Source organism: Petromyzon marinus, chromosome 82 (assembly GCF_048934315.1).
Source record: "Petromyzon marinus isolate PM22_M1 ecotype Great Lakes invasive population chromosome 82, UKy_Petmar_22M1.pri1.0, whole genome shotgun sequence".
Classification (NCBI taxonomy): Eukaryota; Metazoa; Chordata; class Hyperoartia; order Petromyzontiformes; family Petromyzontidae; genus Petromyzon; species Petromyzon marinus.
The window spans coordinates 6,938,202-6,951,441 of record NC_133747.1 but is presented as its reverse complement, the minus strand read 5'-3'; the positions used below and the strand labels follow the sequence as shown (position 1 = coordinate 6,951,441).

General features: G+C 47.4%; 1 protein-coding gene across 3 annotated transcripts; it reads left to right on the top strand.

Annotated features, from left to right (window-relative positions):
* Positions 1-6,941: 6,941 nt before the first annotated feature.
* Positions 6,942-13,127, top strand: LOC142907742 (uncharacterized). Of its 3 annotated transcripts, none has more exons than XM_076057456.1 (3): positions 6,942-7,046; positions 8,380-8,442; positions 9,305-13,127. In XM_076057456.1, exon 3 carries the CDS (start codon positions 9,333-9,335, stop codon positions 10,932-10,934), a length of 1,602 nt encoding a protein of 533 aa, XP_075913571.1. In that variant the 5' UTR covers positions 6,942-7,046; positions 8,380-8,442; positions 9,305-9,332; the 3' UTR covers positions 10,935-13,127. The 3 variants fall into 3 exon arrangements, with proteins under 3 accessions (XP_075913571.1, XP_075913573.1, XP_075913572.1); XM_076057457.1 differs by lacking the exon at positions 6,942-7,046 and adding an exon at positions 7,059-7,189; XM_076057458.1 differs by lacking the exon at positions 8,380-8,442.
* The last annotated feature ends 113 nt before the right edge of the window (positions 13,128-13,240 follow it).

Below are 13,240 nucleotides of genomic sequence, written 5' to 3'. Positions count from 1 at the left end.
AAAAAAAGTGTCACGTTGACAAAAGACAAATAATTCACTACTTCAGCCCACCGGTGTGTTGAAGAGTTAATCCACATTTACAGTTCAACACACCGGTGGGCTGAAGTAGTGAATTATTTGTCTTTTGTCAACGTGACACTTTTTTTGCTGATTGGCCGTGTCGGGTGGTGGAGGGTTACGACACATTTATAAATAAACGCGATCTAACCCAAAAACCTTTATTATAAATAATATTGGTCGCGAAAGCCTACGTGTTAAACTAATAAGCTTATGCCGGAGGCTCCGGGGAGACGGGCGTGTATGACGTCTCCTGGCCAAACCCCATCTGGCGGAGCGAGGAGATTGAATCTTTACCCTCGGGGCTCCTCCAGAAACAACGTCAAGCCACTACAGATGGCCACGTGGAATGTTTGAACGCTCACTGCGGAGGAGAGGCTGCCACTCCTCTGCCGGGAACTAGACCGGTACCGCCCGGATCTCTGTGGCATTCAGGAGGTCCGGTAGACCGGCTCTGGCTCCTGCCACCATGAGGGGTGGACAGTCCTCTACTCGGGGCAGGAGACTGCCAAACAACAGGGTGTGGCTCTTCTTCTGAACAAAAGAATGAAGGAGACGTGTGAGCGTGGCGGTGAGGTGTGGGAAGCTGTAAACCCCAGGCTACTTTGGGCTCGCCTTCCCATCAATCGGAGGCGAGAAGTGGTGGTCGTGGTTACTTATGCCCCCACCGAAGACGAACATCCGTAGAGGGATTCAGGGAAGGCCGATGAGTCAGATGCCTTCTATGACCTGTCACAGGTGCTGGCTAAAGTGGCCCCTCGGGATAGAGTCATCTTGTTGGGTAACTTCAATGGTAACTTCAATGGTCATGATGCTGGCACCTGGTCTGAAGTGATTGGAATGCATGGGCCAGATCAACTCAATAACAACGGTAGGAGGCTGCTAGCTTTTTGTGCAGGTCATGGGGTTGTAATTACCAACACACTGTTCCGGCATCGGCGTACCCACACAACATCATGGATGCATGCCAGGTCCAAGCAAGAACATCTGCTGGACTACATAGTGACGGACCAGCGGATGCAAGCCCATTTCCTTGACACCAGGACCTACCGTGGAGCTGATCTGCCCTCTGGCCATCGACTTGTCATCTGTAAGATGCGCATGCCATTCTTGCACTCCAGTGGTGAGTGTACACCCAGGACCCCATTCTAACCTGAGGTGGCCTGGTCTCAGCTGATGGAAGTTGCAAGAATTTCATCATCGCTTGCCACTGGGGTTGGCATCGTCCCCCACTCCTGATGTCGAGGGTAAATGGGCGAGGTTTAGGACTGTTCCTCATGCAGCTGGCTGCTTTGGGAAACGCGGTCCAGACCTCCCCAGAGACCCTGGCTGACAGAGGAGGTGTTTAGGATGGTTGAGAAAGAGCGACAAGCCCACTCTCATGGGCTACAAGATCCCACGTCAGAGAATGAGGAGGCTTACCGCTGCCTTTGCTCGGAGGTTCGGAGACCCGTGAGGCGCTGCAAGGATGGGTGGTCGTCGCGGGTTGCTGAGGAGATGGAGTCTGCCTCAATGGCCCGTGATCACAAATCTCTATTTAACTCCAAAAAAGTAACCTGCAGCGCCACACCTATTACCATCATTAGGAGAAAGAATGGTGATCCAATCTCCGACCCCCAGGAACAGGTTTCCAGATTTGCTGAGAATTTCTGTGAGGTACTGGGAGAGGGTGAATCCCTCAGCATGGAAAACATCATGGGACAAAGTGGGGATGACCCTGCTGAGGCTGCAGTGCCTCAAATATTGGAGGAGGAAGTCACCCTCTGTGAGTGGCTGGCTTAGGCGTCATCCGTTGAAGAAGTACTGAAGGTGATCCAGAGTCTGAGACCAGGAAAGGCACCGGGCAGAGATGAACTCCCAAGCGAAATGCTGAGGGAGGGTGGCGGGTTCCGCAGGATTGGAGGGATGCCCTGTTGGTCCCCCTCTTTAAGAAGGGGGACTGTAACAACTACAGGGGCATCTCACTCTTCAGTGTGCCGGGAAAAGTCCTGGCAAGGACTATTCAACCTCGCCTTGCTAGGCACGCTGAGGAGAGGCTTGCGGAGCCCCAATGCGGTTTCAGGAAAGGGCGATCCTGCACAGATGCCATATTTTCTGTCCGTCTGCTACAGCAGAGGTGTAGGGAATTCCAACAAGACCTACATCTCTGCTTCATTGACCTGGTCAAAGCCTATTATACCATCATTACGCCTGGCCTCTGGGTTCTTCGTGCTTTCGGAGTCTCTGACCCTCTGCTCAGGATCATTAAGGACCTTCATGATGGTGAGCGGGCCCGGGTAAATCTACGTGGCCGGGAGTCAGAGCCATTCCCTGTACACCTTGGGGTGCGACAGGGATGTCCTCTGGCTACCACATTATTTAACATCTATTTTGACCACGTAGTTTGTGAAGCCTTCAATAACTGTACCGGGGGAATTTCCATTTGGTACAGATATAATGGGAGGCTGATTGATGCCCGGGTGCGGTCAAGGGATGGCTCCCTATTAGTCAACCACATTATGTATGCCGATTATTTGGTAATTGCTGCTCATTCAGAGGAGGAGTTGGAGGTGCTGCTGCCGAAACTGGAGCATGCCACGAAGAGGTGGGGCCTTTTCATCAGCCCCACCAAAACTAAGCACCTGCCTGGGTATTTTGTACCATCGGACACTCCACCCCCACAACTCCCAATCTGTGATGGGGCAGTTGTGGAGAGAGTGGAGAGTTTCGCTACCTGGGCAGTGTGCTCATGACCGGCTCCAGTTTAACAGCAGAGGTCTCACTCCCAATCAGTCGAGCGGCATTATCTTTTCATCGGTTGCATAATGCTGTGTGGAAGCTGCCTGGTCTGTTGCTCTGCACGAAGCTTGAGGTCTTCTCGGCCACGGTCCTTCCTTCCTTTCACTATGCTTGCGAAACGTGGACCCCCCTAATGGAGCATCTTCACCGATTGTAAACATTTAGTCTGACCGGCCTACGATCCATCCTGGGTTTAACCGGGCTGGATTGTGTGAGGAGCTCACAAATCATTGAAAGATCTGGGCAGGCAAGGCGGCGTTGGCTGGGTCATGTAGCCCGCATGCCCAGCCACCGCATGCCTAAACAGCTTTTGTTCAACAAGATAAAGGGGGCTAAGCGGGCGTGGCACGGGCTAAAGAGATGGGGTGATGTGGTACAGGAGGACGTGGAGCTGAGTGGACTTGCCGATGACTGGTACCAGCGGTGTCAAGATCGGCCTCAGTGGAGGAGGCTCGTGAAGGACGCTGCTACTGGCCAGTTGGAAGCAGTCGCCCTCCAACAACGGAGGGCGGAGGAGCGGCGCTCACAACAACGAACGGAGCGCCGGGTGGCTAAAGCACAGCAAGTTGGCACAGTAGGAGGCACAGGTGGTGCATCAGACAGTCATCTCAGTCAGTTGACCTGTGGCACCTGGGTCTGCCCTGTGACCTGCCAGTGGGCGTTCGACACTTCACGTGGCCTCAAGGTGCACATGGCCTGGCACAAGCGTCTTGGTGACGTCACCACCACTTAGTGGTGAATGGCGGTTGTTGTTATCAGCGTCTCTCCAACCGTAGTCAACGACTGTCAGTAGCAGCACGCGCCCGTTCAACTTCCACGACAACACGCAACTCAAACTTGTGTGGTGCCACCGCAGCGGAGCAACTCGGCCGGCGCTGTCCTCTCCTCGCACCCCCCCCCCCCCACGAACACACGCACGCCCCCACTAAACACTCACATGCACCGCCGTAGGGACTCAAAGGGGGGCCCCCGGGTACGATGGGTTTTTTACCCGAGGACCCCTTAGGGATGTTTCATGGTTTCCACGGACCCGAAGATTGGCCCGACCCCCCCAGGCCGGATTCCATAGCGCCCCCCCCCAAAATGGGGCATAGAGCTTTACAGGCCGGCCGTGATGAAGCATATACGACACGGGGGGGAGGGGGGGAGGGGGGGTCCCCAAGGCAGACGCCCCTGCGGACAGCGTAAACGGTGGGGCGGGGGAGGGGGAAATCCCCGCGGGCGCCCCGGGTGTGTATTCGGCCGAGCGGGCATCCAGGTTAACCGGGTGTGTATTCGGCCGAGCGGGCATCCAGGTTAACTAGTGAGTCAGCGATAAGGAACGCCGCTGCAAGGACAATGGAAGGGGGGAGGTGACGTAGTGCCCCCCCCCCCGCCTCCGTAACGCCCAGAGCGCTCAAAAACGGCCGCAAAAAGCGTTTGATTGGACGCGCAGGATGACGTCATGTCACCAGGGGATTAAGGGATTTTGCGAAGATAGGATAGAGAGAGCCAAAATAGATCAGAGTTCTTCTTTTGGAGTCGTTTGAAGACCAGCTGCCCTCAACGTCTGTGTCCTGAATAAACTAGTCTTGAATACCTCCAAAACCAAGGTGGTATGCTTCTCACCAGAACTAAAGCAGGAAGTTATTTTTCCCCAATTGCATTCCTTAAATAATTATCAAATAGAGCAAGTCAAGATCTATAAGTATCTTGGGGTCATCCTGGATTCAAAACTGAATTTTCAATATCACTTTGATTATATTGGTAAAAAGACAAAAATAAAAATTGGTTTTCTGTATCGACACAAGCACTGCTTGCCCCAAATGTTCCGTTTGGAATTGATAAAAGCTACCATACTGCCTCTACTTGACTACTGTGACATCGTGTATAAATCAGCCCCAAGGACTGTACTGAAGAAGCTTGATTCCATCTATCACTCGGCCTTAAGATTTACATTGAACTGCCCATATAGGACTCACCACTGTGATCTCTACATTGGGTCAAACTTAACATCTCTTAATGTTCGGCGGCTTGTGCACCAGATCTTATTTATTAACGATGTACTTACAAAAAAATCCGCAGACTACCTGCTGGATCTCCTCTCTGTTTCAAAGAACAAATTTGACCTCAGGTCTTCGCTCATTTACCAGCTTCACATTCCCTATTGCTGTACAAAAACTCGAGGAAGGGCCTTTGCTATTGATGCCCCCAGGGTCTGGAATGCTATTGCCAATAAACTGCAACTTGAATCGCTACAAACGAGATCTTCTCTCAGAACTGCTCTAGAGGAGTTGTACACCCCTAGCTGCCACTGCTATTCCTTGGCGTAAAATAAAATAAAATGTTTTGCTCCGGATGATGCTGCAAAGTATCATCTGTATTTTGATTTAGCGTGCTGATCTTAAAGATGCATTGAAAAATTTGATACTCTGACTGATGCTTCTGTTGTTGTGGAGTAACTCATGCAGCCAGCTATGGCTCTAGGATTTGGTGTTACATGTTATTTACGTAGTTTATTGTAAACATTCGGTGACAGTCCCTGTGATCACTGTTACGTTGCAATTATGGCTTTATTTTTTGGTTATTTAGAAAGTTTTTTGGTTTGGACATGTTTGTTTTGTTGTAGTAAGGAGTTAGACTGATGGCCTTAATCTAAGTTTTCTTGTGGTTGTTGTTTGACTTGCATCCCACTGGGATTTTTTGCACACAGCGTTGGTGTACGGTGCTTTTTTCAGGAATATTTTGCTGTTTTTATTCATCGATTTTTTTTTTTGCACAGTCACATAGTCACTTTAAGATGTTTTTTCTCGATCGTGTTTTTATTTTTTTGGTTGTTGTGGTTGCACCCGATTCAAGAGTCGAATGGCTCACAGGGCTATACCAAAATAAATAAACTGAAACTAAATAAACTGAAACTGACGTTTGTTGGGCGCAGCTGCGAACGATTTATCCGGGCAAACGTCTTCGAGGCGAGAATCTTCCCCAACCCCCATCGTGCAGCTGTGAGGTGAGTGAGCGTACGGGGGGCGGATTCAGCCCAGTTCGCCGTCAGCCCTAGCGTGGGTCATCGCACTTTGCGAGGGTGAGGTGATAAGAGGTTAGGCGCTGTCTGGAGGGGCTGGCTGGGGGGGGACCACAAACAAGGGTTCGCTATTCGCGCCGGAAATAAAAACCTCGGTGCCAGTTTGTTGGTTGACGCGTGGTGTGAAGAGTGGCAATAGCGGTGGGACAGCGCTTAGCGCACTGCTGTGTGTGGGTGACTCCAATCAGTGTGTGGATGGAGCGCGCATATTTACAAATAAATAAATAGATGCACGTTCTCCCGCGCCGCGAGCGTATTGCGCAGAGATTAATTAATGAATTCCAAACAGCTTCGAGAGACGATTTAAACAAGATTACGTAATCCGCGCGGTTAGGACGCGTGAGTGGGCCATCAGCCCCCACACTTGCTCCCAACACACAAAGACAAAGATCCCCCGTACAGCTTTAACAGACTGTTGGGGCAAGTGCTGTTAGCGAACACCTATTAAGGGTGGGACGGCACACGAGGGGGTGGGTGGCCAGCACCACGCCCGGCCGCCTTTGTCTCCCTAGTGGCGATGTTTACACACCGCACCGGGTACTCGTTTGAGGCTGAGTCGACGTAGGGGAGGCTCAGGACCGGTTCAGAAAATCGTCACTGGCGGTGTTGGCCACGAGCGGGAATGGAACTCGGCTGGTCGGGTGCGGAGCGCAGCGCTCACACGTCACTGCCGCTCCCCTTCTGTGAACAAACTTGCACTCTGACCCCGCTTTCTGACGTCACCGGTCAGCGTGACCTCTTCGGCGTCAAACACAAGGGGGAGGTGTGCTTCGCTAGTGACGTCATGTCACAACGTTATTCACCCCACCCCCGACCACCGTGCTCGTGAGCGTGACGTCACCTCCGCTTGGCCGCTGCCGATACGTTCCAGTGCCAATCCTTATTTGGGCAAAGCTACGCCCGGTGACTGGCGTCTCATTAACATAATGTATTCGTGAAAGCCGTCGCGAGTTTTTTGTGACAGGTTCGTCACCCACGCCACATCCCTCCACGAATAGGCCAGGTTCATTAACATAATTTATTTAAGTTACGGAGCCAATCGTTGAGTGTTATAGTACCTACAAGTGACGTCATGTTACCTCCTGCTGCCGCGTGACGTCGAGACGTAACAGGAAGTTGCCGCTCAGACCGTGCACTGAAATCCGAGGTGAAAAATTCTCATCGCGGTTGTGGTCGTGGTGGTGGTTGTGCTGGTGGTTGTGGTGGTTTTTGTTGTTTGCCGAGGTAGAGCCTCGCTCTCTCTCATAGGGATGTAAATTGAGTAGCAGCGAGCATGGAAGCGATGTCCAGGTTGTAACTTTACGTGGGGTCTATCCACGCGGGGCCTTGCCTCCTGCCCTCGCCTGATCGCGTTTGCTTCAATTATCTCGCTTAAATTTTGATTTAAAGCCTTCGTGACTGCAGTAATTCATATTCTTAGCTCTTTCGGTAAAGTCACGTTAAAGGGAAACAATAAAATAATAAAATATATAAAACAATAAAAATTATCACGACGTTTCGACCATAAAACAAACGGTCATCATTAGGTGTGAAAAGCAACGGCAAGAAACATTTGAAAGAAGTGGCGGTTTTTATTTATTTATAAACGGTGTTTTTATTTATTTAAAAAACGTTAGCACCACGGGCAGCGATTTGGCAGTTTAGAAGGACGAGTCCATCTATGTTCTGAAAAGAAGAGGGTGGAGACGAAAAATTAATGTATACTGTCTGAAAGCCACCGTAAGCGTGAACAATCAATTAAGACCTGAAATGGTTTATCAAATCCTTCCAATGATTGCTAAGCCAGAATCCATCTTCTCGGTTGAAATTGTTTCTGTGCTTGTATATGTGGATAGCCTCATGAACGAATCTCTCATGGTAGCTAGATGGCTTGCAGAGAACCTCTGTCTTGGAGAAGTCAATGTCACATGACATTGACTTCTTTGTAAGCCATCTGGCTACCATGAGAGATTCGTTCATGAGGCTATCCACATACACAAGCACAGAGACAATTTCAACCGAGAAGATGGATTCTGGCTTGGCAATCATTGGAAGGATTTGAAAAACCATTTCAGGTCTTAATTGATTGTTCACGCTTACGGTGGCTTTCAGACAGCATACATTAATTTTTCGTCTCCCCCCTCCTCTTTTCAGAACATAGATGGACTCGTCCTTCTAAACAAACTGCCAAATCGCTGCCCGTGGTGCTAACGTTTTTTTAAATAAATAAAAACACCGTTTATAAATAAATACAAACCGCCACTTCTTTCAAATGTTTCTTGCCGTTGCTTTTCACACCTGATGATGACCATTTGTGTTATGGTCGAAACGTCGTGAGAATTTTTTTTGTTTTATATATTTTATTATTTTATTTTTTCCCTTTAACGTGACTTTACCGAAAGAGCTAGTAATATCTCGCTTAAGTTTAATTTGTTTTCACACGGCTCGCCACTTTGAAACTTTGTTTTTCTTTAAATATTCACGCAGTTTTTTTTTACCAGGCCCAGCCCGCTTGAGCTGCTATAACGCTCTTGTTTTCAGAAGTGACCTGCACACAACACAAGGTGAGGCTTGTCAACAGCGTGGCGGTGTTCACTCGGGATGCGTGGCGGTATTCACTCGGGACGCGTGGCGGTGTTCACTCCCTTTATGTGGAGGGGAAACCGGGGGATCCGGAGTAAAATCCACGCGACCACGGGAAGAGAGAGAGAGTGAGAGACACGCAGCCTCGGCTGTGTTGATTGATCCTCAATGAATTACTTGGTGGAGTGAGGAAGCATTAATACTGAACAGATGAAGGTGGCCAGGCATGGGTCTGGACACCACCACTTGTTTACCATGCCAGTGTGTGACAGTGTAAAATTTGTGTTTGCAGTAAAGTCTCTTAACTCTGTTGAACACGGAGGTTATATCAAAACAGTAGTTTCATTTTTGTTTTCCTCTGGAACTCTTTGTAAGAATGGAAACAGTCAGGAAGTTAACACAGCACACACATGCAGCTGAAGTCGGATCTGTTCATCCCAGCATTCAAGGACATCTGAGCCTGGCTTCACACCTCTTATTTGCGATTGGGCATTAATTTATGCATAACACAAATAGCATTATTTTCAACACCCTTTGCTATGTCAGCTGAATTTAGCTTTCATAAATATTCCTTTTGTAGGCAGACAGCCGAAAATGTGTGCTCGGAGGTTTGGGTTAACATTCATTTTGAAGATACGAGGGCTTCCAGGCACGTTTGTGACCATTCGCCCTCTCATTGTGTGCCATAACAGCCCGTGTGATGAATTTGGGAAACTTTTTCACTATATTATGAATATATGAACAAGTATAGACGTGTAAGTCACGTGTTACTGTATATATGCATTCCTCTGTGCATCGATACTGACGTGTAGATGGTGTGGATGTTATTTTTTCTGTCTGTAGCTGTCACTTCCTCTACAGAATTGGTCTGATGGAGCTAAGGCACTCGGCGCGGCTCGGTACAAAAAGGCAACAATGCGACCGGCGTGCAGACAGCACGGATCGTCCTGGACATTTGACACAGCACCAGAGAACTCACACGGGAGAGAAACCCTTCAAGTGCAGTGTGTGTGGGAAGGCGTTTGTATGTTCATCTGCTCTTGTAATACACCAGAGAACACACACGGGAGAGAAACCCTTCAAGTGCAGTGTGTGTGGGAAGGCGTTTACAAATTCATCTGATCTTATAAAACACCAAAGAAGACACACGGGAGAGAAACCCTTCAAGTGCAGTGTGTGTGGGAAGGCGTTTGCACGTTCATCTGCTCTTGTATCACACCAGAGAACACACACGGGAGAGAAACCTTTCAAGTGCAGTGTGTGTGGGAATGCATTTGCATATTCATCTGCGCTTATAACACACCAGAGAACACACACGGGAGATAAACCCTTCAAGTGCAGTGTGTGTGGGAAGGCGTTTGCACAGTCATCTTCTCTTGTAACACACAAGAAAACACACACGGGAGAGAAACCCTTCAAGTGCAGTGTGTGTGGGAATGCGTTTGCACATTCATCTGCTCTCATAATACACCAGAGAACACACACGGGAGAGAAACCCTTCAAGTGCAGTGTGTGTGGGAATGCGTTTGCATATTCATCTGCTCTTATAATACATCAGAGAAGACACACGGGAGAGAAACCCTTCAAGTGCAGTGTGTGTGGGAAGGCGTTTGCACGGTCTGCGCATCTTGTAGAACACCAGAGAACACACACGGGAGAGAAACCCTTCAAGTGCAGTGTGTGTGGGAAGGCGTTTAAACGGTCAACGCATCTTCAAAGACACCAGAGAACACACAAGCATCAGAAGATCCACAAAGAGCGGAATCTGAAATCTACTTGTGAAAGTCAAAGTGCCGTAATGAGCCCATCCCTCATGAAACAAGAACCTGAAGAAAATCCCAGCTTGGACACTTTTAAAGGTATCAAGGTGAAATATGAAGAGGTGAAGGTGAAATGTGAAGTGATGGTGAAGAGCGAAGAAGTGAGGGTAAAATGTGAAGAAGATTCAACTCCAAAATTGGACCTTCGCATCGATTCATCTGCTCTTGTAACACACCAGAAAACACACACAGGGGAGAAACCCTTCAAGTGCAGTGTGTGCGGGAATGCGTTTGCACGGTCAACGCTTCTTCAAAGACACCAGAGAACACACAAGCATCAGAAGATCCACAGAGAGCGGAATCTGAAATCTACTTGTGAAAGTCAAAGTGCCGCAATGAGCCCATCCCTAATGAAACAAGAACCAGAAGAAAATCCCAGCCTGGACACTTTTAAAGGTATCAAGGTGAAATATGAAGAGGTGAAGGTGAAATGTGAAGAAGTGATGGTGAAGAGCGAAGAAGTGAGGGTAAAATGTGAAGATGAAGATTCAACTCCACAATCGGACCGCATCGATGGAGGCAACGTGAAGCAGGAGGAGAATTCTGAATGTGAGGCAGAGCGAGGCAACTCCCAGCAGTTTGTGGAAGTGGAGGTGTGGGTAGACTTCCTCCGAGACAATACAAAGTCAAATTTAGACCCGGTAGATGTGTAAGCCAGAGACGATGTCGCTCCAATAGATGCACCTTTGTCACAGGCCTTTAATTAAAATAACTTGAAGTTGAACACAATTCCTAGGTTCAACCGGCAGGGTAAGAGCGGCCAGTCTTTGTGGACCTGTGGGTTGGGGAGATCTCTAACCAGGAGCGAGAGCCAATAAGCTCCCAAGCATTCACTATGTTCTAATAATTGAATTTATATGGTGCTTGCTTCATCGCCTCGGCAATTAGGAGTTTTGTATCGTATCTCGTCTCAAACACTCAAAGAGCACCCCCAAGTAGCAGCTGCCCCTGTGTGGCACAAGGTGGTGGCTGTTGTATATTTAGGCCTTTTTCCAAAATTGATATGAAGAATAATTCTGCCAAAATATTTCGTTTAATCAATCGAGGTGTAGCATGAGGCAAAACAAATTGTAACAACCACCCTCACCCCTCACAGCAGCTGCCTTCCACAAGTCACACCAGGCAAGGAAGTAGCCTTAAAAGGTAATAAAAAAAACCCAGGTGCAAAAAGCGGAGGTGGGGGGGGCTAATGAGATTCTGGAGAAATCTCTACCGGGCTTCAAAGGCCGCCACATAGCACGTTCAAGCAATGGGCGCCACAATTCTTTCCGGGCGGCGAGAACCAAACAGACATTTTTTTGGTTTATTTTAGTTCAGTAAAAATTCGAAACTTGGCTATAAGAATAAGTCGACATTTTAGATTGCATTCAGATTAAGAACCAGGCTACAATCTACATTAGTGGGTTATTATTTCTGGTATATTATTTTAATATTAATGTTATTCACCGTATTTTTATTATTCTATCTATGTTACCGAAAGGACCAAAGAATGAATTCTGGCAGTCACGGAAGTTTAAGTAAAAACTTGTTTTTTCTCCAACCTCAGGATATCAAAATATAACTCGAGAATAAAGCCTAAACAGGTCAATCACACACGATCAAGATAATGCGTTCCATAGAGAGAGCCTCCCAGCCGCCTTTATCTTCCAGAAGTACGTGGTAGCAATAAATTACACACAAGGAGGGCACCTTGCCTTGAGATATCGAACACCATTAAGGAATTCCAAACCATGATGGAAGAGAAAATGTAACATCCCGGCCGTGAGGGAAGAGCGGGGCTGGGGGGGAGAATGCAACCAGGCAAAAGGAACCTCTCCCTCCAGATTAATTATTGAAATCAGAACATACACACATGTACACTGGACAAACAACTGCCCACATTTTTGGCACAAGCAACGCCCCACCTCGGCGTCTGCTTAACGCAAAGAGTTGAGCAAGGAGACAATCCACCCGCACACACATTACACACGTCGGACTAATAAGAGTACTCCAAAAGTTATCCTTGTGTTTCGCCCTTTGAGTTACGCAGATACGGTCGTTTAGAAATATTTTAGTCATTCTTTTTGTTGTTGCATAACTGTACCAATGAGTTCATTGATGAAACTAAAAAAAATGTATTTAAAGGTTTCGTGACTGCAGGGATTCATATTCTTGGTTCTTTCGGTAAGGTCATGTAGAAGGGAAACAATAAAATAATACAAATATAAAACAATAAAATTCTCACGACGTTTCGACTGGAACACAAGCAATAATCAGGTGTGAAAACCACAGCAGGAAAATTTGAAAAAAGTCGTGAATTTTATTTTACATTTTTATTTTATTGTTTCCCTTCTACGTGACTTTACCAAAAGAACCAAGAATATTTAGAAACATCTATGTTATGAATCTACACATTCACAGGGAGACTATTGTGTTGAAATCTTTCTTTTCATCACAATCTTTCCCGCGAATGTATTGAAGCCTTAGCCAATTGATAAGCATTTGCTGAAGCAGGCACACTGCCACACACCATTGTTTCAAGACATTTCGTTAATTGCATAATCTTACCAATGAATTCATTGAGGTCTACTTTTGCTTTCGGGACATGTTTATTTGTTGCTATTTGCATGAATATTGTCACATTAATTTTTAAGGACTTTTTCCCATCGCCGTGAATGCTCGATTTCCTCTGAGGAATTCACTGATTGTTCTGTTACCCAGTTTAACAAACGTAATCATTGAGGGTTAAATGTACGGATCAATGAGGAGAACATCTCCAGGAGTACTGTGTTGACATTCCTAGCATAAGACTTTGCATATTAGAGTGTAATGTTTTTGTTAAGAGATTAAAGTTGCTTAACACAGAAGTGTCTGAGTGGTGCCTTCCTAAGTTCATGCATAATAATCTTAATTATAAGAACCGTATCCTGCAATGAGATCTGAATCTTGAGACCTGACATAAACACACTAAGACATAATC